Raw genomic sequence first — 24,912 nt, forward strand, 5'->3', positions numbered from 1 at the left:
CATTGATTCTGATGCTGATACTGAGAACTACGATCCTAAACTCACCAGAGGATGTTGGGAATAGTGATATTCCTCCTGTCGGGCCTGTTGCCTCCAGGTACTCAGGGACCACCTCGGATGAAGTGGCCTCTGGTGTGATTTCCCAGAGCTGTTGTTGGCAGGCAGAGAAAGATGCCTCTAGTACTTGCAGGGTTGAAGCAGCGAGCAACCTTTTCCTGTTCTGCTTGCTTCTGAGGCAGGGATCCACCATAGGCACCCCATTCCAGGAACATGCCTCACTGGGGGCTGGTTCTGGGTATTTGACAGTGTCATCTCACTTCTACCCCATCTTTGCATGATGAGAATTTCAGCATGGTTGTTATCTGCAGTATTTAATCCCAATTTACATCTCCTCTTCAACCCCTATTCAAGAAATTTTAGTTTTTAGAAACAAAGTTATATTTCCAAAGGATTTCCAATGATCTATGGGTGCTTAAAAGCCTTCGGAGAATTATGGATGTAACACACTTGTTCATTTCATGAAGATGACAGATCGGGGAAAATGTGGTGATGACACCACTAATGTTCACAGCACTTTGCCTGAGATACTGCTGAGTGTGTTCTGCTTGTAGACTCTCCCTTCCCATGTGGTTGGGGGACTTCTTTATTATGAGAATTTTAATTTTTTAAATTTATTTTTCAATTACAGTTGACATACAGTATTATATTAGTTTCAGGTGCACAACATAGTGATTAGACATTTATATAATTTACGTGGTGATCCCCCCAATAATCTAGTACCCATCTGGCACCATACATAGTTATTATAATATTATTAACTATATTCCTAATGCTATACTTTACATCTCCATGACTAATATGTAACTACCAATTTGTACTTCTTAATCCCTTCATCTTTTTACCCAGCCCCCCAACCACCCTTCCATCTGGCAACCATCAGTTTGTTCTCTGTATCTATGAGTCTGTTTCTGTTTTGCTTGTTTATTTATTTTGGTTATTACATTCCACATATAATTGAAATCATATGGTATTTGTCTTTTTCTGTCTGATTGCTTTCACTTAGCTTAATACCCTTATGTCCTTCTGTATTGTCACAAATGGCAAGATTTCATTCTTTTTTATTGTTGCATAATATTCCATGGTATATATGTATTATATCTTCTTTATCATTTATTGATGGTCACCTAGGTTACTTCCATATCTTTGCTATCATAAATAATGTTTCTACATATATCTTTTTGAATTCGTATTTTATATTTCTTTGGATAAATAGCCAGACATAGAATTGGTGGGTCACAAAACTAGAGAATATAGCTTCCTGGTAGGCATCACCCAGTTTCCAGAGTTATCAAGATTTATCATATTTTTGGGTAGCTTTTTGTTTTTTCTTAAATGTTGCTTGTGGTTTTCTAATTGGTTCTGTTTTGGAATGAATAGAACTTGAGATGTTTTGCTCAGGGCCTGAGTGCAGTGGTCATGAGTAGTGATTTGCATGTGTGCTCCTCAGGAATGTGTTCCAGAAGACCTGGAACTGAAGAAGAAGGTTTTTGCTCAGTTAGATGGAATCATCGGTGACGACGTTGTCCTCAGCAGCTCCACCTCATGCCTCTTGCCTTCCCAGCTGTTTGCTGGGTTAGTGCATGTGAAGCAGTGCATTGTGGCTCATCCTGTGAGTATGTCAAACCTGGATGTTGATCACATCTCCTTCTGGTTTTGGGGAGTATTACATTTTGTTTAATCCACTAGTATTTTTTAATTGCTTTGTTGACATGTAATTCACATACCACACAATTCAAATTGTACAATTTAATGGTTTTTAGCATATTTAGAGAGTTGTGCAAGACCAGCATTTCTAAAAGAATTTTATCCAAAAATTTTTTGGATTGTATCTATGTACCTAGTGCATAGTGGGACAGAATAAGCAATCCTTACAGACTTTCACCCTCAAGTAACTCACTGTCCAACCAAGGAGAGAGAATACTAAACTAATAATTTTCCTACTGAAGAAAAAGTCTAATTAAAATAATGTGTACACTGAGTAGGATTTTATAGATCTGTCACTTGTACTGTGTAGGATAAGTTTTGCTAAAATGCAGATTTTTGAGTCTCACTTGAGATTTCAGTTCAGTACAAACCCCTCCTTCTTGGTGGTCCCGTCCACCCATCTGTTGTAATTACCTGGGCATACTTACTCACTAGGAGTACAGTAGGAGGCTAGTAGGCAATGGGTTTAAAGTTGGCATCAGGCACTCAATGCGTCTTCTTGAGATTAATGTGTTAATGTGAGGATCAGAGAGAGGAGTCACGGATCACTTGGTGGATGTTCGAGTCCCAACTGTGAGCTCAGCATGACCTTGGAGAACCCGGATGATCTGTTAGGACAGAAAAGCTAGCTTAGCTCAAGTCATCAGAAGTATGACAGTATAGGATGATGATCACATCTTTAGCACCATCAGGCCTTTGGAGGTGAAAGCTCGGGAGAAGCTACACTAAGAGGCTGGGAAGATCAGATAGAATCTAGTTGGGCTGATGAGAAGAGTGTATGAGTTTGGGAAAGAGTATAAGAAAGACCCTAGGCTAAGAACTACAATCGAGTATGCAGAATTATGAGGGGACCAGCTGAACTGGAAGAGCATATGCACTTGGGAGTCAGAGGAGAAAGTGAGAAGGCTTGGGAAGAGTTGTGTTGTGGAGAAACAGAATTGCTCTGAGGAATTGGACTGGTTCAGGTACAGAGCAGTGTGGAGATGCAGTAGAGACACTGTCTTTAGAGGGTCGACTGAAGGTGGCTCAGAGAGGGGGAAGCCAGTTCACAGAACCTGGGACAGCATTCCATGTGTGAATGGCCCCAGGAGTGGTTAGAACCTCTAGAACTGAGAGCAGGGATGTTCTTCCTTCTGAGCAAGAGTAGTTTAGAGTGAGGAAGTCTGAGGTTGACACAGGGAGGTGAAGGAAAAGAGCAAATCACAGATGCTGGCTAGATTTTATATGGGCAAAGAGGGATGACTTGAACCACTTGCAGGGCTGTGTGGTTCAGGATGTCTAGATATCCTTGTACTGAAGTATAATGGAAAGTGTGAAGAATGATTATGGAATAAGGAGACTTAGGCCCATAGGACATAGAATAAAACCAGTCAAATACAGTTACCATTCAAATACAGGTGAATTAGCACCACGAAAACCTTAACTAAAGCACCTAAAGGCCACGTTCTATGAAGCTCGTCAGTTTTTGCTTCTGTGACATTTACATGCCCATAAAATCCCTTAAAAACCATAAGCCACTTATTAGATTGTTACTCGATTGCTTCATTACTTGAAAGCTTGCAATGTTTGACCAATGTTTTTACTTCTGAGGCAGTTTAGAAAAACAACAACTAAATCAAATTGTTCAGAAAATACCTCCTAAATCCTTTAATAAGACTTGCTCAGTGTCACTAATCATCAGGGAACTCCAAATCAAAACCAAACCACAATGACATATCACCTCACACCTGTTAGAATGGCTATCATCAAAAAGTCAACAAACCAACAAACAAGTAAAAAACAAAACAAAGAATTGAATCTATGAATAAAACATATGAAAAGTCAATAAACAAGTGCTAGTGAGGATGAGAAGAAAAGTGAATCCTCATGCATTGTTGGTGAGATTACAAATTGGTACAACCACTGTGGAAAAGAGTATGGAGGTTCTTAAGAAAATTAAAAATAGATCTAACTTATGATCCAACAATCCCACTTTGGGGTATTTACCCGAAGAAATCCAAAATGCTAATTCAAAAAGATACATGCACCCCTATATTCATTGCAGCATTATTATTACAATAGCCAAGATATGGAAGCAACCCAAGTGTCCATTAATAGATGAATGGATAAAGAAAATGTATGGAAGACAGTATGGAGTTTCCCCAAAAAGTTAAAAATGGAACTCCCATTTGACCCAGTGATCCCACTTCTAGGAATATATCCTAAGAAACCAGAAACACCAATCAGAAAGGATATATGCACCCCTATGTTCATAGCAGCACAATTTACCATAGCTAAGATTTGGAAACAGCCTAAGTGCCCATCAACAGATGAATGGATTAGGAAACTGTGGTACATCTACACAATGGAATACTCTGCTGCTGTAAAAAAGAAGGAATTCTTACCATTTGCAACAGCATGAATGGAACTGGAGAGCATTATGCTAAGTAAAATAAGCCAGTCATGCCGAACCGGTTTGGCTCAGTGGATAGAGCATTGGCCTGCGGACTCAAGGGTCCTGGGTTCGATTCCGGTCAAGGGCATGTACCTTGGTTGCGGGCACGTCCCCACTGGGGGGCGTGCAGGAGGTAGCTGATTGATCTCTCTCATCGATGTTTCTGACTTTCTATCCCTCTCCCTTCTTCTCTGTGGAAAATCAATAAAATATATTAAAAAAAACACACAACACTTAAAAAAAAAATAAGCCAGTCAATGAAAGAAAAATACCACATGATCTCACTCATTTATAGTTAATAAAGACCATTATAAACTGATGAACAAAAATAGATACAGAGGCAGAGCAGCATCGAACAGACTGTCAAACTACAGCATGAAGGCCAGGGAGGGATGGAGGAGGGCGGGTAAGAGATCAACCGAAGGACCTGTATGCATGCATATAAGCATAACCAATGGACACAAGACATGGGGGGGTAGGAGAGGCCGGTGGAATGTCAAGGGGGGAAAAAAAGGAGACATATATAATACTCTTTGCAATACTTTAAGCAATAAAACAAAATAAAAAAAAAAAGAAAATGTGGTACATATATACAATGCAATATTACTCAGCCATAAAAAAGTAAAATTTTGCCATTTACAACAATGTGGATGGAAATAGAGGGTATTATGTTAAGTAAAATATGTCTGACAAATGAGAAAGACAATATCATTTGATTCCAAAACAAATGAACAAACAAAACAGAAATAGAATTCATAGAAACAGATACTAAAGGGATGGCTGCCAGAAGGTTCGGTGTGAGGGTCTAGGTGAAAAGGGGAAGGGGAATGTAGTTCATAATATTGTGATGAGTTACATGGTGACAGATGACTACCAGAATTAGTGGAGTGATCACATTGTAAGGCCTGAAAATGTTGAATCACTATTTTGGACACATGAAATTAATATAACCAGTATACCAACTATATTTAAATAAAAAATAATTGAAAAAAGACTTCTACTACATTCCATTTTAAATTACCAATGGGTGAGACCACACCTTACTCATTTTCTTCTGTCCCACCAGCCCAGTGCCTCTGACCAGGTGCTCGATCAGTGACTGTTGAATCATGACATTTCTCTCCTTCATACCATCCCAGTATTGCTGAGTTTTACTTATTTAATGACATACAAACTGCAGAGTCAAAGTCAGTCAAACCTCAGTTTAAAAATTAACCTGTCATTACTTTTATAAATTATTTTAAACCCAAATGACGTTAACTAAAGCAAATCAAATCACCCAGGTTAACTACCTTTGGAATTTTATCCCTTTTTCCTTCTGTGCTGGTGTCATTCACCTTTTGATCATACCAATGACCTCTGCAAAGGACAAAAAGCATCTTGGACAATTCAATCTTAGCTGGACCGGCAGTACCTACGGAACCCAGAACCTTTTTTGTTTTGTTAATCCTCACCTGAGGATATTTTTTCCATTAATTTTTAGAGAGAGCAGAAGGGGGGGGGGGGGGAGAGAGAAAGAGAAAGAGAGAGAGAGAGAAACATCGATGTGAGAGAGACACATCAATTGGTTCCCTCCTGAACATGCCCCTACTAGTGCCTGGGATTGAACCTACAACCTAAGTACGTGCTGTTGACTGAGATTCAAACGTGCGACCCTTTGGTGTGCGGGCTGATGCTCTGACCAGGGCCCATCAGTAACCTTTGAGGAGCTGCAGTTTTCTGTTACCGCTGTCCAGGCAGGAGCAGCTCAGGGTGTCAGCTTACATGCCGCTGCCCTCAGCTCGGTGCCCATCAGTGGGATCCTCTGTCTGGACAGGAAACAGGATAAAGGAAGAGGAAGCTTGTTCATGCCCTGAAAGATTGCTGTCTCCACCTTGCACAGAAGGGCCATCTGCCAGGGAATTTTGACATCACACATGTTCTCTTGGTGGGCACCCTCCCAGTGGGCCCTCAGCACTGGTTGTGCTCTCTCAGCATCCAGGTAGTTGGAATGGGATTTAGGGGGGGAAAGTAACAGGTGAAGCAAGAGGGAAGATACAACCATTCTCCATGATCTGACATTCTTTCTATCTGATATTTTTTTGCTGCCTTTCCCTGTCTGTCTGTCTTCCCTGTAGAGGTATAGAGGCCATTTGGGGCAATTTTTGCCAATGACTGACTGAAGGCTGAGTTTTGTGCATTCTCTCTTGGTACTTAGATTCTATGTCAGCAGCCCATCAAGACACCCCAGGTTTCCACCAATAGTTTTAGCTGCACTTTATAATTAAGTTTTCCCGTTTTCCTTCCTTATTTCAGCTGGGATGTGATGGTCCTGTGGAGCTTATGGGGCCTCATTAGTGCATCCAGTGCTCTTGGTGTTCCTCTGTGTGTTACAGATGCTCCATAGATGGAACTGCCTTGGATTGACACATGTCAGCCCACAGGATTTCAGCCCTGGATGGGAGCAGCTCCCAAAGGCACAGCTCTAGCCTAGGTACCAGTCAGGCCGGAACTGGGCTGCTGCTGCTGGGATTCAATCAGGCTGGCCTGCACAGGTGCCTAGGGTGCTCCCGCCCAGCACTCCCTACCTTGCATGCACCTTCTCTGCTGCACCTCTGAACCCACTTGTCTACATGCAGGTGGTCATTGGAACGGTCCGTTTCTGGGTTTGCTGTGTATGGAGAGTGCATGTTTCTGTGTGTCCTGCACGTTGCACAGTGCTGCCTGCTCCAGCTTGCCAGCTCCCTGGTCACATGGGCTACTTTTGCTTTTTATCTCTGTGGAGGACAAACATAAATTATCAAAATACTGAGAGATGAAATCCTCTGAACCAGCTGTGAACAAGGACCCCTTCGTTTTTGTATCGTGTTGTAAGAAGAAGAGGAGTTTACCTGGACAGGAGTGCCCCCGCTGTGTGGATATGAGTGGATCTTTTGGAGAAGGGACAGCCTGCCTTTCATCTGTGAGGTTAACTTCTTTAATTGGCTGCAGAGAGAATAAATGGACTCTGTGTCTGGGCTGTGCTATCATCTGATCACATGCCTCCGGCTCTGTTCCAGATTCGGGCAAGGCTTTTCACAAGGTGAATGGAGAAAGGCTCCCTGTGCTGCTCAGCTCAACCTGAGCTCTCAGACAGCCTTGGGCCACAATCTCCTCTTGTGCCTCCAACAGGACTCAGCCCAGGAACCAGTGTGCTTAACCTTTAAAGCAGCAGTCGCCAACCGGTGGTCCGCGGACCACTGGTGGCCCATGGGGCTCAAAAGGTTGGCGACCACTGTTTTAAAGAAATCATCTCTTTTTCTTCTTTGTTTTCCCCATTTCTTGAGGTCCTACTTCTCTATCTTCCTCATAGACCAACAGCGAAGGCCTGTCCTATGTCCCTGTCAGAAAGGGAAGAACATTTCAGGAAGTAGCTATTCTTTCCTTTTTAGTGGAATCACTTATATTGTTTTTCTTTCTTCTCCCTTCCTCTCCTCACATGTGTACCATGTTAAATATAAGGGGCACCTGCCATGATTGTCACATCCTTCTCTGAGCATGGAATAGGGATTAATTTCCTTATCACAGAAGGAGGCACTCTGGCAAGAATAACCCCATCCAAGCCCTCAGGCACCTGAAGGTCCTTTTCCAGCAGCCTATCAACTTGAGCTTGGGGACACAGCAGAGGGCCAATCCCTATAGCTATGACTTTTATTGTGGGTGCTAGGGAATAGCTGCAGGACTCTGAACTGGAGGTGGAGTGATCAGGCTCCTGCTTTTAATTTTGTTGTTTTGTTATTTTTGTTAATCCTCACCGGAGGATATTTTTTCCATTGATTTTTAGAGAGAGAGAAAGAGAGAAAGAGAGAGAGAAATATTGATGTGAGAGAGACACATCAATTGGTTGCCTCCCACAGGTGCCCCTACCAGGGCCAGGGATTGAACCTACACCCGCCCTTGACTGGGAATCGAACCCACAATCCTTCTATGCATGGAGTGATGCTCTAACCATTTAGCAAACTGGCCAGAGTCCTGCTTTTAATTTTTAAAAAATACTTCATTGTGATAAAATACACATAACATTTACCACCTTAATCATTTTAAGTGTTTAGTTCAGTGACATTAAGTACATTCACACTGTTGTGCAACCATCACTACCATCCATCTCAAGAACTCTTTTCATCTTGCAAAACTGAAACTCTGTCTCCATTAAACAACTTCCAGTTTCCCTCCCAAAGCCCTGGGCAGGCACCATTCTCTTTTCTGTACTTTCTGTCTCTATGGATTTGACAGCTCCATCTTACAAAGGGTCACCTGGCAATGACAGGTGAGCCTGCAGGAGGCCAGTGAAGAGAGGAGTGTCAGAACCCAAGTTGGAAGTGATGGCCTGAGCTAAGTATATAGCAGAGGGACTAGGTTTTTTGAGAGATGTAAATATAACTGAGAGGACTTTTGCCACTGATGGAAAATGGGTGAGGTAAGGGAGAGGCAGGGACCAAGGATGCTTCTTGTTGTACTAGTTGAGTGTCCTTGTCAAGACGGGGAGCTAGGAAGAGGAGAGGTGTTGGGGTGGAGAGCCATGAGTTTAATTTATGGCAGGATGTGATATGTCTGAGGGAAAGTATCCAGTGCACAATTTAAATGTGGGTCTGGAGTGGGAGGTGCGCACTGGTGAGGTCTCAGCATCTTTTTTTTTTTTTTAAATATATTTTGTTGATTTTTTACAGAGAGGAAGGGAGAGAGATAGAGAGTTAGAAACATCGATGAGAGAGAAACATCGATCAGCTGCCTCCTGCACATCGCCTACTAGGGTTGTGCCCGCAACCCAGGTACATGCCCTTGACCGGAATCGAACCTGGGACCTTTCAGTCCACAGGCCGATGCTCTATCCACTGAGCCAAACCGGTTCCGGCAGTCTCAGCATCTTGATGGCACTAATGCCCTACGAGCTGACAAGCCCTCCGGGAGAGTCTGGACACAGAGGGAGTCTAAGGGTGCAGCCTGGAACACCGTCACTCAGAGAGATCACTGGCAGGAGCAGAGCCTGCGAGGGGGACAGAGACAGGGAATTAGCAAGTTTTCGTGAAGATGCTTTTTAACTGTTCGTCTCCATCTGTGTTTGCTACATGAAGCTTAGAACACCAAAGAGACCCTGAGCCCAGCATCCCTGCTATACAGTGAGATAAAGTTCATCTGATACAGACACTGTTCCAGTTGCTATAATTCTGATTTTTAAAAAGGCCAGAGGTGAAATGTTTTTTATAAGAATTCAATGATTGAGGCAGGAGATACTGATTCAAGTGAGGCATTGATTTATAATTTATTTTTAAAACAGGTGCCATCATCTCTCACTTTTTAAGAGGGCTGAGCAAGTGTGACCAGGGCAGGCTGGGAGCAGAAGCCATGAAAGTATAGCTGTATTTGCACTAGCCACCTCTTCTAGGCAGTGTCCTAGGAGAAATACATTTTCTTTTCCTTTTCTGTTGGAGTCATTTTAAAATGGATACTTCTTGTAGTTATTTGGTAACATGAGGTCCTACCAATTTTCACCTATGTATAAAAGAAAAACCACCTACAAGCAGCACCTGGGAAGGTTTACTGCAGCATGTGAGGTGTCAGGTTATGTTAAGTGGTGCTGTCTGTGGACATCTGATAATTTTCTCTGGGAATCTTCAAGAATGGTTTCTCAAAGTCAACCAAGAAAATCAGAGCCAAATATTTCGGCGCTGGGCTGGACAAGCATTTCCATCAGGACCTGCTCCTGAGGACCGGCCCTCCTGTCCTAGACTTTGAACCCAGGTCAAGGCTGCAGGGGGAAGGGGGGCGGAGGGGATGGTTCTGGGGCTGTGCAATTTAAAGGTGAGGTTTTACTGGGGAGGTTGGTGTCTGAGACTCAACATGGGCAAGTTAAGGAAACGCCAAGTTTTGGGAAGATGCTGTTAGTCATTTCTAATGGACACAGAATTGCAGGACCAACGGTGACTGTCCTGGGAAGAGGTGGCTGGGGTCGGTGTGAAGTCCGCACAGGTGGTAGAAGTAAAATCCCCTAGAGGTCAGGGGTTTGGGAATAGCTGTAATGTATAGGATGGTGGTACGAACCTCCAAATTTTAACTCTTATGTTGGACATGATTCTTTAAACAAAACCATGTAATCCGGTGCTGGAGTTCCTTCTTTTTCTCTCTCCTTTGTGAATTAATACTCTGTTTTTTGAGTTTGCTGTCATTGGGAGCTGAACCCAGGGTGCCTTCCAGAGAGGAATCTGCCCATCTGACCATCTGACAAAGGCGGCGAACAGGGTCTGCAGAATGATGCCCAAACTCTGGAGCTGCCTGTTGACTGTCTTCACTCCTGTCTCATAAGGTGAATCCCCCGTATTATGTCCCTCTGGTGGAGCTGGTCCCCCACCCGGAGACAGCCCCTGCGACAGTGGACAGGACCCACGCCCTGATGCAGAAGATCGGACAGTCCCCGGTCAGGGTCCTGAGGGAGGTCGATGGATTTGTCCTGAATCGCCTGCAGTATGCGGTCATCAGCGAGGCCTGGAGGCTGGTGCAGGTACGCAGGCTGCAGTGGCCAGTGGGGACAATAGTAGGGACAGTTTGAGGGAGGGTGGTGGAGGGGATGAGCGAGGGGGCAATTGGAGGTGGTTGCTAGCCAAGAGGGGAAGCAGAGTGGAAACAGCTTCCTGGGGGAAGTGGCTGCAGGGAGTCAGTGTTCAGGGCTCCTCGCTGTTTCTGGAGCCTGTCAGTTGTTTTCTCAGGTGCAGTGAAAAGGCAACGAGGATAAACCTTCATTGTGTCAAAGATGCTGTTACATGGAGTCATTTGATGTAGGACAGGATGATAGACTGCTGCTCCTACGTGTCATTGCTGCATAATTGTCTCCGGGTGACATGCTGCATTTCCCATAGACTCAGACTACTCACCCCCAGTGTTATCTTTTAGGAGGAAAAAAAATTGCATTTTGAGTACAGTCCACATGTGTCCTCTAAACAAACCCAATTTATTTCAAGAGCTTGAGAAGAAACAATTATAATCTTTATACTTGTTGGTAACAAGCTTGTCTTATGTAGAAAAAGAACATTATTTATTTTTTCACAATTAATCTCATCCTCTAATGAAAGGATTTTGCATGTCAACTAAGAAGTGGCCTCCCTGCACACACTCCCAACCACATTTGTATGGGGACATGGTGCCCCAGGACTCAAAGTGCAGGATGGGTTTGTGCTCAGGTGGGTGACAGTGCTGCCACCTGCACTGGGCCCACAGCTCCTGTCTGAGCCTTCTGCAGGCCTGTGGGTCCCAGCCTGGGACAGGGACAAAGACTCCACTCCCACAGGTCCCAATGCAGGATGCAGTGGCCCTTCTGCCTCCCTGTTTGTTATTTGGGCACAGCTCTGGAAGTTCCTCATTGACCTCACTGCCCAGTGCATTTGCCACACAACAACTGCAACTCTGTGTTCTCACTGCTTAAATCCACTTAGTGGTCTTATATCTGCAAGACAGTGCTGTGGTTCCCACCATCAAGTTTGCAGTTTTAATTTCTTAGCAATTGCAGAATGTCTTTGAATTTCATTTTGTGGTAAGATATTTGAAAGAAACACTGAACTAAAAACACCCCTTTGGAGAGCTATTTAAAATATTTCCATTTGTCTAAAGTAGAGGAACAATATAATAGATACAAGTAATAGATACAATAGATACAATATAATAGATACAGTAAAACATGGCAAGAGCCACAGAGGATTCTGTTGTCCCCTTCACTGGTTAGAGAGGTGGGACGGTGGACTTATTTGTCTGCTTTGTCTGTTTTTTTGTTTGTTTGTTTGTTTGTTTTTTTCTTTTTCTTTTCTTTTATTTTATTTTATTTTTAATTAAATCTTTATTGTTCAGATTATTACATTTGTTCCTCTTTTTCCCCCCCATAACTCCCCTCCTCCCAGTTCCCGCCCTACCCTCTGCCCTCACTCCCCACCCACTGTCCTCATCCATAGGTGCACGATTTTTGTCCAGTCTCTTCCCGCATCTCCCACACCCCTTTCGGCCCCAAGAATAGTCAGTCCATTCCCTTTCTATGTCCCTGATTCTATTATGATCACCAGATTATTTATTCACTTGATTCTTAGATTCACTTGTTGATAGATGCATGTTTGTTGTTCATAATTTGTATCTTTACCTTTTTCTTCCTCTTCCTCTTCTTAAAGGATACCTTTCAGCATTTCATATAATCCTGGTTTGGTGGTGATGAACTCCTTTAGCTTTTCCTTATCTGTGAAGCTCTTTATCTGACCTTCAATTCTGAATGATAGCTTTGCTGGATAAAGTATTCTTGGTTGTAGATTCTTGGTATTCATCACTTTGAATATTTCTTGCCATTCCCTTCTGGCCTGCAAAGTTTCTGTTGAGAAATCTGCTGACAGTCGTATGGGAATTCCCTTGTAGGTAACTGAGTTTCTTTCTCTTGCTGTTTTTAAGATTCTCTCTTTGTCTTTTGCTCTTGGCATTTTAATTATGATGTGTCTTGGTGTGGTCCTCTTTGGATTCCTTTTGTTTGGGGTTCTCTGCGCTTCCTGGACCTGTAAGTCTATTTCTTTCACCAGGTGGGGGAAGTTTTCTGTCATTATTTCTTCAAATAGGTTTTCAATATCTTGCTCTCTCTCATCTTCTGGCACCCCTATAATTCTGATGTTGGTATGCTTGAAGCTGTCCCAGAGGCTCCTTACACTATCTTCGTATTTTCGGATTCTTTTTTCATTTTGCTTTTCTGGTTGGGTGTTTTTTGTTTCTTCGCATTTCAAATCTTTGCCTTGATTCTTGCGCTCCTCTGGTCTGCTGTTGGGAGTCTGTATAGTATTCGTTATTTCAGTCCGTGTATGCTTAATTTCTAGTTGGTTCTTTATCATAACATTGAGGGTCTCATTAGATTTCTTGAGGATCTCACTACATTTATCGGCGGCTTCTAGACAGTTCTTAAGAGACCTTAAGACAGAGAACCAAGATGGCGGCATAGGTTAACGCCGGAGTTTGCTGCCTTGAACAACTACTTCAAAAGGGAAACTAAAAAACGGAACGGACATCACCCAGAACCACAGGAATGCTGGCTGAGTGGAAGTCCTACAACTAGGAGGAAAGAGAAACGCATACGGACACTCAGAGGAGGCGCAGTGCTGAAGTCAAATTCTGAGGTGCGGAGTGCGCGGAACGGGCTGGCGGCGGAGGGCGCGGTTGGCGTTTTCAATCGGGAGGGAGTCGCAGACTCTGAGCTCCAGATACAGGCGAGTCTTTAGGGACCCAGACTCAAACGGGAGAAGCGGGACTGTCTGGCTTCAGTCAGAGCGAGTGCAGCTTTCTCTCCGAGCTTTGCAGCAGGTGCTGGGACTCAGAGAGGCAGAGCCCCTGGGGACAGGACTGAGAGCCGCCATAACTGCTCTCTCCGGCCCACCCTGTTGATCCTGTGCGACCCGTCCCGCCCAAGCCCTGCACAGAGGCATTTGCCGGATAGCCTCAGGCAAAGGCTAGATTAGCACCTCCCTAGAGGACAGAAGTTCTCTCACTGCAGACACAGCTGATTCTCATAGCCACTTGGCCTGGAGGTCAAACCCTCCCTGGTATTAGCTACAACAATCAAGGCTTAACTACAAGACTGCGCACAAAGACCACTAGGGGGTGCACCAAGGAAGCATAACAAAATGCGGAGACAAAGAAACAGGACAAAATTGTCAATGGAAGATATAGAGTTCAGAACCACACTTTTAAGGTCTTTCAAGAACTGTTTAGAAGCCGCCGATAAACTTAATGAGATCTACAAGAAAACCAATGAGACCCTCGATGTTATATTGGGGAACCAACTAGAAATTAAGCATACACGGACTGAAATAACGAATATTATACAGACTCCCGACAGCAGACCAGAGGAGCACAAGAATCAAGTCAATGATTTGAAATGCGAGGAGGCAAAAAACACCCAACCGGAAAAGCAAAATGAAAAAAGAATCCAAAAATGCGAGGATAGTGTAAGGAGCCTCTGGGACAGCTTCAAGCATACCAACATCAGAATTATAGGGGTGCCAGAAGATGAGAGAGAGCAAGATATTGAAAACCTATTTGAAGAAATAATGACAGAAAACTTCCCCCACCTGGTGAAAGAAATGGACTTACAGGTCCAAGAAGCGCGGAGAACCCCAAACAAAAGGAATCCAAAGAGGACCACACCAAGACACATCATAATTAAAATGCCAAGAGCAAAAGACAAAGAGAGAATCTTAAAAACAGCAAGAGAAAGAAACTCAGTTACCTACAAGGGAATACCCATACGACTGTCAGCTGATTTCTCAACAGAAACTTTGCAGGCCAGAAGGGAATGGCAAGAAATATTCAAAGTGATGAATACCAAGAACCTACAACCAAGATTACTTTATCCAGCAAAGCTATCATTCAGAATTGAAGGTCAGATAAAGAGCTTCACAGATAAGGAAAAGCTAAAGGAGTTCATCACCACCAAACCAGGATTATATGAAATGCTGAAAGGTATCCTTTAAGAAGAGGAAGAGGAAGAAAAAGGTAAAGATACAAATTATGAACAACAAACATGCATCTATCAACAAGTGAATCTAAGAATCAAGTGAATAAATAATCTGATGAACAGAATGAACTGGTGATTATAATAGAATCAGGGACATAGAAAGGGAATGGACTGACTATTCTTGGGGGCAAAGGGGTGTGGGAGATGCGGGAAGAGACTGGACAAAAATCGTGCACCTATGGATGAAGACAGTGGGTGGGGAGTGAGGGCGGAGGGTGGGGCGGGAACTGGGAGGAGGGGAGTTATGGGGGGGAAAAAAGAGGAACAAATGTAATAATCTGAACAATAAAGATTTAAATAAAAAAAAAATCAAAAAAAAAAAAAGAGACCTTAAAAGTGTGGTTCTGAACTCAATATCCTCCATTGACAGTTTTGTCCTGTTTCTTTGTCTCTGCATTTTTTATGCTTTCTTGGTGCACCCCCTAGTGGCCTTTGTGCACAGTCTTGTTGTAGTTAAGCCTTGATTGTTGTCGGCAATACCGGGGGTGATTTGATCTCCAGGCTAACTGGCTATGAGTGTCCGCTGTGTCTGCAGGGGGAGAGCTTCTGTGCTGTATCTATAGGGCGGTGCTAATCTAGCTTTTGTCTGAGGGTATCCAGCAAATGGCTCTGGGCAGGGCGGGTCCCCGGGGATCTACAGGGCGGGCCGGATCGAGTAGTTATGGCTGCTCTCAGTTCCGTCCCTAGGGGCTCTGCCTCACAGAGTCCCAGCAACCGCTGCAAACCTCGGAGAGAAAGCTGCCTTCGAGTTCCGACCGAAGCCTGACAGTCCGGCTTCTCCAGTTTGAGTCTGGGTCCCTAGAGACTCGCCTGGATCTGGAGCTCAGAGTCTGAAACTCCCTCCCGATTGAAAACAACAACCGCGCCCTCCGCCTCCAGCCCGCTCCGCGTGCACTCCGCACCTTAGTATTTCACTTCAGCACTGCGCCTCGTCTGAGTCTGGTTTGATATTCTCTTTCCTCCCACTCAGCCAGCCTTCCTGTGGTTCTGGATGATGTCTGTTCCGTCTTTTAGTTGTTTTTTGAAGTGGTTGTTCGAGGCAGCAATCTCCGGCGTTAACCTATGCCGCTTCTTGGTTTCTTCCCTGTTTGTTTGTTTTTTTATTTATTTTCTTCATTGATTAAGGTATTACATATGTGTCCTAAATTCCCCCTTACCTCCCCCCACCCCCAACTCATGCCCTCACCCCCCTGGTATCTGTATCCATTGGTCAGGCTTATATGCATGCATACAAGTCCTTTGGTTGATCTCGCCCCTTTACCCCCACACTTCCCCACCTTCCCTCTGAGGTTTGACGGTCTGATAGATGCTTCTCTGTCTCTGGATCTGTTTTTGTTCATCAGTTTATGTTGTTCATTATATTCCACAAATGAGTGAGATCATGTGATATTTATCTTTCTCTGACTGGCTTATTTAGCTTAGCATAATGCTCTCCAGGTCCATCCATGCTTTTACAAATGTTAGGAATTCCTTCCTTTTTACAGTAGCATAGAAGTCCATTTTGTAGATGTACCACAGTGTGTGTGTTTTTTTTAATCTTTATTCAGATTTTTACAGATGTTCCTCTCCCCCCCCCCCCCAATAGCTCTCCTCCACCCGTTCCCATCCCACCCTAGGCCCTCGCCCTCCCACTATGGTCCAATCTCTTCCCTTACTCCCCACACCCACTTTCCCCTGAGAATTGTCAGTCTGCTCCATTTCCATCCCCTGATTCTATTCCATTCACCAATTTGTTCTGTTCATCAGATTTTTTATTCATTTGATTTTTAGATTCACTTGATAGATATGTATTTGTTGCCACCTTGTTGTTCGTAATTTTTTATCTTTACCTTTTTCTTCTTCTTCCTCTTCTTAAAGTATGCTCTTCAGCATTTCATATACTACTGGTTTGGTGGTGATGAACTCCTTTAGCTTTTTCTTATCTGTGAAGCTCTTTATCTGACCTTCAATTCTAAATGATAGCTTTGCTGGGTAGAGTAATCTTGGTTATAGGTTTTTGCTATTCATCACTGAATCTTTCTTGCCACTCCATTCTGGCCTGCATAGTTTCTGTTGAGAAATCAGCTGACAGTCATATGGGTACTCCCTTGTAGGTAACTAACTGTTTTTCTGTTGCTGCTTTTAAGAGTCTCTCTTGGTCTTTTGCCCTTGGCATTTTAATTATGATGTGTCTTGGTGTGGTCCTCTTTGGATTCCTCTTGTTTGGGGTTCTCTGCGCTTCCTGGACTTGTAAGTCTATTTCTTTCACCAGGCAGGGGAAGTTTTCTGTCATTATTTCTTCCAATAGGTTTTCAATATCTTGCTCTCTCTCTTCTTCTGGCACCCCCATAATTCGGATGTTGGTACGCTTGAAGTTGTCCCAGAGGCTCCTTACCCTATCTTCATATTTTTGGATTCTTTTTTCTTTTTGCTTTTCCAGTTGGGCATTTTTTGTTTCCTTGTACTTCAAATCTTTGACTTGATTCTTGGGATCCTCTAGTCTACTGTTGAATCTCTGTATATTATTTATTTATTTTTTTTCCTTTTTTTTTGAGTTGTCTTACATTTAATCGATCAGTATTACAAAGTGTTCATGCTACATACAACCTCATTAACATCCAGGGGTGTGGGTGCCTATAAAAGGGGGGACTCCTGACCTCTGTCCTATAGGGGGGCTCGCCGGCCTGGCCTCCTGCGAGGTCAGGGGCTGTGGACGCTTGACCCGCAAGCTTCCGAGTGCTGAGCAGGGAGCCCGGCTCCTCCAGGCCTTCCCGTGAGCTGCGCGTGAGCCTGCGTGGCAGGTGGGACTTTGCAGGCATGGCCGCGAGCAGGCACACGCCACGGGAGAGCTGACTCAGCGCTCGGGGCCTGGCCTGGGCTCAGGCGTGTAGGCCCCGCTGCCTGGCAGCCAGAGGCGCACAGAGCGGAGGGAGGAGAAGGAGAAGTATCCCCGTGGGTAGCACAGAACATGAGTGACTGGGGAGGGAGGGACACAGAGAGAGCGCGCGGCCACAAACCAGCAGGCAGCTCAGAGACCGGGGACAGGTAGGGCCTGGGCACTTGGAGCCGGGCGCTCTCGCGGGCCAATCTGCCCGGGAGGTGGAGGGAGGGGCTGCAAGCAGGTTCCCGTGGGCCCTGGGCGGGCTCATCCCCTGCCTGCCGTGCCCTCCGGCGGGGGTGGCAGACAGAGCAATGGGGCTGGTAAAAAGGAACACAGAAGCACGGACATCCCCACTGCAGGCCAGCGGGACTGCGGCTCAGGGCACAGGAACAGGAACCGCAGGACCACGCGCGGCTTGCGCTACGGGTCTGGCAGCTGCTCAAGGACCATGTCCTCGACACCATTGATCTCGATGTGGTACACGATGCGCCAGAAGCTGGAGTCGGAGGCGCGGTACCACCTGCCAGGGTAGAGCTGCCACATGAGGGGCAGCATGCTGGGGGGCAGCCGGCTGGGCTGCATGGCCTCCCCGCGGGAGACCTCGATCTGGCGCATGAGGACTTGGAGGCTGCTTTCTGTCTCCATGATGATGGGCAGCCAGGTGCGGTCATTCTCGTCCACATACACGTTGGGCCGCCAGATCCACAGGTGGTCGGGGTGCAGGCTCCTGCACGTGGTGAACGGGCACTCGCTCAAGGCAGTTCTCCCACTCATGGCACCTCCGCGGTGTGGGTGTGGGTGTGGGTGTGGGAGCGGGAGCAGGAGCGCAGCCTCGCAAAGCCTCTTGCTTTGTATATTATTTTTTATTTCAGTCAGTGTATGCTTAATTTCTGACTGGTCCTTTTCCATTATTTTTTTTATTCATTTTTTTTTGGCATTCTCACTAAGATCCTTGAAGTTCTCACTAAGTTCCTCGGAGGTTTCTAGAAGATTCTTGAGTAACCTTATAACTGTGGTTTTGAACTCTATATCTAGTATTTTGCTTTCATCCATTTCTTTCATTTGTGACATGTTTCTTTGTCTCTGCATTTTGGCTGCTTCCCTGTGTTTGTTTCTATGTATTAGGTAGCTGCTAAATCTCCTTGAGTTAATAGAGTGGCCTTTGTGGTAGGCGTCCTGTAGGGCCCAGTGGCTCAGCCTCCCTGATCACCTGCAGTGAACACTCTTGGTGCACTCCTTTGTGGGCTGTGTGCACAGTCTTGTTGTAGTTAAGCCTTGATTGCTGTTGGAATCACTTGGAGGAATTGACCTCCAGGCCAATTGGCTGTGAGGACCAGCTGTGTCTACAATGGAAGAGCTGCTGTGAAGGAGACACCCTTCTGGGGCAAGACTTGCTTCAATGGGGCTTTGGTGCTCACTGTGTCTGCCCCTTGATTGTGTCTCTTATGGATGTGAAGAGTTGTAATCCTGTATGGTCTCACACTGACCACTGGGTCCACTGGCTCTTGAATCTCCAAGGAGGTGCAAAGTTAGCCACTGCCTGGGCGACCCAGCAGGAGCTATAGAGAGATCTGCAGATTCCTCCTCTTTTTACAGGGTTTGGAAGTGCCCAGAGGAGGCCCAGCTGTGTAGCAAGGCAGGCTTCTGCTGCTGCTGTTTCCTGTTTGACAGGTTTTAGGCTGAGAAAGGACAGGCCATTCATATGCAAAAGCCGCTGTGCACAGGTTGGGTGGGGTTGTTAATGGGGTCGGGTGGGGTCTCAGGGAATCTCCTGGGTGGAGCAAACAGCATTGGCTGCCAGTCAGCCCTGCACCTGAGAGGTCCCAGCGCAGGAAAAATGACAGCTGCGAGCACCTCCGTCTGAAAGAAAGCTGCCCTCCCGTTCCTGTCCTAATGTCAGACAGTCCAGTTTCTCCCCGTATGTGTCTGGGTCCCCCAGAGTCTCGTCTGGAACTGGAATTCAGAGCAAGCGGGCGCTTATATCTCCCTCTCGATTAAAAAAGCAGTGCACCCAGGTGCCAGCCCGTTCCACGCCTCCGCACCTTCTACCAGTCTCAATGTGCTTTCTTCTTTACCTCTAGTTGTAGAACTTCCACTCAGCTTTCCCGTGGTTCTGGATGATAGTTGTCTGTTTTTTAGTTGTAATTTTGATGTGGTTGTGAGAGGCAGCAAGTACAGGTGTTTACCTATGCCACCATTTTGAAATCTCCTCCTATCACAGTTTTTTAATCCACTCATCTGCTGATGGGCATTTAGGCTGTTTCCAAATCTTAGGTATTGTAAATTGTGCTGCTGTGAACTTAGGGGTGCATATATCCTTTCTGATTGGTGTTTCTAGTTTCTTGGGATATATTCCTAGAAGTGGGATCACTGGCTCAAATAGTTCCATTTTAGTTTTTTGAGGAAACTCCATACTGTTCTCCACAGTGGCTGCACCAGTCTGCATTCCCACCGGCAGTGCACAAGGGTTCCTTTTTCTCCACATCCTCGCCAGCACTTGTCATTTGTTGATTTGTTCTTCTTGCCTCATTTTACCCACCTTTCTTTCAACTGTCCTGTCTCCAGGGGCTAATGGCAGACAGAGTGTGGTCTACTGGGTTTTGGGGATGATATACCTTCTGAGAAAGGGAATCCTGCATGTGTCTCTACAATGGCTGCTGTGAAATTCACATGCCTAGAGTCCTCATAGGAACCGAGTACTGAGATCCAGCAGGATACAGTGTGAATGTGACAAAATGAGAAGCTATAGAAATGAGATTAAGAAAGTGTAAATAGAACTCAAAGAATTGCCTTCAGTGGAAGTCTCAGAGGTGATTTACTTAAAAAAATTAAATTGAGCCCTAGCTGGGTAGCTCAGTTGGTGGGAATGTCCTCCCATACACCAAAAGGTTGTGGGTTTGATTCCTGATTTGGGGTGCATACAGGAGGCAACCTGATGTTTCTCTCTCTCCCTCTCCCTCCCTTCCTCCCTTCCTTCCTCTCGCTCTAAAATCAAGCAAAAATCCTCGGGTGAGGATTAAAATAAATTTTTTAAAAATAAAGTTGATTGCCCGGCCAGTGTGGCTCAGTGGTTGAGTGTTGACCTATGAACCAGGAGGTCACGGTTCAATTCCATGTCAGGGCACATGCCCGAGCTGTGGGCTCGATTCCCAGTGGGCGCACTCTCTCTCTCCCTTCCTCTCTGAAATCATATTAAAAAAAAATAAAGTTGATCTATGGACAGTGAGAATGAAGGCAGGTGTAGAAATGGCAGGTCTCTCTGTCCAGGTTGGGATGAGGGTGGAACCGAAGAGATGTGGGGCATCCCTAAGCTCTGCCGGGAAGACTTACTAGTACACTGATAGTGAAGTGTCTCTCTTGTGGCGGTCAGGGCTCCAGGGGAAGGAGTTTGGAGGGAGGGTGGGGCTTCCAGCGTTGTGCCTGCTTTTACTATCACTGCTCAAGGGCAGTTGCTTCTTTGGCTTCCCAGATATGGAAGGGCCACTAGCACACGGGCGTGCACTTGTTCACAAAGTAGTTGCTTCCAAGGGCAAAGAAGCTGTAGGTCTCACTCCACCAGAGCAGGATTCCTCCTTTTGAGCATGTGGGCACCTCTGGGTTCTGTACCCCAGAAGAGATGTCACCCCCACTCACTCTCCCTGGGAAGAGTGGATCAGTATTTCTGCTTATTAGGGAGGCTGGTTTAAGGATTCTTGACTTTATTGCATGAATTTCTTGAAAGAAAACCATTGTTTCTTGGGGGTCTGTTTCCACTTCAGGTACTGAGAGTCAGGAAAGGTAAGAATGCCTCCTTAGAGCTCTTAGAGCTGCCCCTTCATCTTTTTTTTTTTTTTTTAATATATTTTATTGATTTTTTACAGAGAGGACGGGAGAGGGATAGAGAGTTAGAAACATTGATGAGAGAGGAACATCGATCAGCTGCCTCCTGCACACTCCCTACTGGGTATGTGCCCGCAACCAAGGTATATGCCCTTGACTGGAATCGAACCTGGGACCCTTGAGTCTGCAGGCTGACGCTCTATCCACTGAGCCAAACCGGTTAGGGCTGCCCCTTCATCTTTGTATATCTGTACGTGTGCATCGAGCCAGCCAGGGCTGGGCTTAGATGACACCCCTTTGACTCACAATTTCAGAGCCAGTTAAACTTGATTAGATTTAGGATGTTCCAAGTTAATCTCAAAACATTTAAGGTCAGCTTTATTGTAAAAAGGAGCTGAATCTGGGAAGTTTTACAGTAAAAACTGAAGATTTAAAAATATATTTTAAGTTAAAAAGATCAAAAGACCTTGCAGAGTTTATCTTTCCATGACATGCTCTTTCTGGGGTGAGTTTCATGTGTGGATACAAGACCCTGAGGCTCAGCCTGGATGTGGTAAGCAGAGTGAGCTGAGATGAGCAGGAGTTGCCCTATTCAAAGACTCACATAGGTGCCTCTGGTTCATGACTTTCTGGATTCACAAAGCATGTTGAAATTTGGCAGAACCATTTCTTTACCCCAGACAGGGCTGGTGGAAGTCTCAGAGATAATTCACTTAAATAAATTAAATTATCTTATTATCCTAATTCCACAGCCTGGGTGGAAAAGGTACAATGTGACTTGATTCTAGAGCTCAAAGAGGTCTTGTGTGGATAGGGGTCTGTGTGCTTCTGTCCTGACTTTTCAGGTGATGGTCAGCAATGGATCAAGGAATGCCGTTCCATTGGCTGTGTAAATAGTTCTGCACAAACCTAATCCAACCATGGATTTCCAAGGGCCCCACCCCCACATTGGGGTATGAGCTGGAGTGGGACAGCCAGGGGTCTGGCCCAATTGATGGCCTACATTCCCACCCAGCCCTGGTGGTGTCCTGATATGGGTGGCAGAGGAGCCAAGGAAGCTGCTTTGCCACTTGCTAACTCTGTTGATGTGGAGGACACTTTTGTAACTGGACAATCAATGGGTCCACGCTGCCTCTCACTACTGGAGCCAATTAGGCAGAGACAGGGTTGAATCATATATGAGCATTTATTCCAATACTGCCGGCAATATGGGAGAACAGTAGGTCATCCACAAAAATCTGCTCTCTACCCCACCATAAGCCAGCTGCTTATATTGGGTAGAAGGACACAGATTACATGGGAAATAGGCAAAAGGGTGTGCCAAATGGGCAGTTTACAGGTAATGCAGGCTGGAGATTTGCAGAGGCCTGTGGATATGCAAAGGCTGGTGCGGGGGGGGGGCGTTCAAAGGGGGGCCAGGCTTCAAAGGATTAGCGATATGCAAAGGGCTGGCAGCTCTGGTTTCTGGGACAAGGCTATTAATCTTTCCATGATAATAGGCAGCTCCTGGATGGGGAGGATGGGCTGCATTTCCAGGTGAGCTCCCAGGTCCCACGTGCAACTGCCAGCCAAGTTAGAATGTGCCTTCTTTAATCAGAAAAAGTAATCATGGTTAACAGAGCATGATTAATATTTCTTACCATTATAGCTGGTCCCCAATGTTCTATTTCTTCTGCTATCACTTTGATTGACATTCCCATGTTGGACAGCCTTGTATGCCTGGAATAAATCTCACTTGGTTTTGGTGTGTCATTCTTTTTAGACATTGCTGGATTTGATTTGCTTATGTTGAGAATTTTTTGCATCCAAGTTCAGAAGAGATACTGGTCTATAGTTTTCTTTCTTTTTTTACTATCTTTGTTTTACTTTGATATCAAGGTAACTCTGCATAGATATTAAGGTGATAATGTATAAAATGAATTAGGAAGTATCTGTCCTCTTCTATTTTCTGGAAGAGATTGTAGTTTTTGCTAATTCTTCTTTGTTTGGTAGAATTCTCCAGTGAAACCTGCTAGGCTTGGAGAGTTCTTTTTCAGGAGGTTTTTAATTACAAACTCCACTTCTTTAATAGTCCTATGCCCATTCAGGTTTTCTGTTTCATCGTGGTTGATTTTGGTGGTTTGTGGTTTTTGAAAAATTGGTCTATTTCTTCTGAGTTGTTGAATTTATGAACATAAAGTTGTTGTTGGAACTCTCTTATTATCCTTTTAGTGGCTGCAGGGTCTGAAGTGATAGCCCTGGTTTCATTCCTGATGCGGGTGATTGTGTCTGCTCTCTTTATTCTTGTCAGTCTTGGTAGAGTTTTATCAATTTTGTAGATTTTTTGAAGAGGCAACTTTTTATTTCATTGACTTTCTCTGTGATTTTTCTGTTTTCAATTTTACTTACTAACTCCAGAGGGCATATTTTAATACTTGCAGCCAAGAATGAAAGAGAAATTAAGAAAGGTAGGGTCAGGGAGGCCCCTGTGCTGGCCTGTCAACTGTGGGGGTCAGGAGGGAGCTAAGCCTCAGGTTTCATTTCTAGGTCAGAAAGCAAAAGTGCCAGGAATAAGAAGCACCTTGTCTTTACTGCATGCTAGACCATGACACACTGTCTTGTCATCACCTGTGAGCGTGTCTGTCCCCACACAGCTCTGCAGAGGCAGGCACTATCTTGGAGTAAGATGGGTGCCCAGAAATCTGAAGGAATGTGGGAACTGGGTTCTATTGTCTCACAGGCCTCACTCCACTTTCCCTCCCTGTTGGCTTCAGAATCTGGATGAAGCTGCCCTTGTCAGCTTGGATATGCCTGATGGACAAGTTTGGCTGCAGTCCAGCAGCCCAAGATTGGGTCACTGGGTGACAGGATCCTGTTGGCCAGGAATGTGACTTCATGCCGATATTCTTAAGCTAATGAGCACAGTTGGGAAGTTGTGTAGTAGTGATAAAGTCTCGTGAAGATATTAGCTGAGCTTGTACTTCCCGTAAATCCTTGTTCCATATAGGATGGGTGAGTGGAGGTGAGCAAGACATGAGTCATGGGGCTAGGAACAGGTTCTCAGCCTGTTGGATGTGCTGGTGGCGATATGTGGAGAGTGCTTAGCTCAGGTCTTACTCATCCTTCTGAGCTGTGGGATCACTAAGCTGGATCTCTCTGTTCCCTGGGCTCTGAGCTGCAGAAGCTCAGTTCTTGGTTTCTCATCAGGGAAGGGTGGTCTGTGGGACCAGTTGGGACCCTTTGAGATTCCAGAACTTTGTTTTTATTTTCAGACACGAATGCCCCCAAGAGTTATGAGGAATTTTTCCAGGTAATAAAGTGGATCCCAAATGTCATGTGGTGATATTAACAGATGAGGCTCTTGGTGGTAAATGCAGTTTCTGTTGAGTATAATTCATGAGAGTGACAGGAATCAGTACTCAACACCAGGAACCACCTGAGATCCTTTGTTCATCAGTGACTTCAGCCTGTACAGTATTTCAGAGTTTTCAGAGCACTTTCCTTACTTTCTCAGAA

General features: G+C 45.0%; 1 protein-coding gene across 3 annotated transcripts in view; it reads left to right on the forward strand.

Moving 5' to 3' along the window:
* Positions 1 to 24,912, forward strand: part of CRYL1 (crystallin lambda 1) — a 177,946-nt gene that overhangs the window by 120,833 nt on the left and 32,201 nt on the right. For 2 of the 3 annotated variants that reach the window (XM_036299243.1, XM_036299244.1), the window contains 2 exons: positions 1,508 to 1,669; positions 10,518 to 10,712. In XM_036299243.1, the coding sequence (XP_036155136.1) occupies positions 1,508 to 1,669; positions 10,518 to 10,712 (357 nt within the window). The remainder of the gene's footprint in view (positions 1 to 1,507; positions 1,670 to 10,517; positions 10,713 to 24,912) is intronic. The other variant, XM_036299245.1, reaches the window with a different exon arrangement.

This window comes from Myotis myotis, unplaced genomic scaffold (assembly GCF_014108235.1).
Source record: "Myotis myotis isolate mMyoMyo1 unplaced genomic scaffold, mMyoMyo1.p scaffold_m19_p_3, whole genome shotgun sequence".
Classification (NCBI taxonomy): domain Eukaryota; kingdom Metazoa; phylum Chordata; class Mammalia; order Chiroptera; family Vespertilionidae; genus Myotis; species Myotis myotis.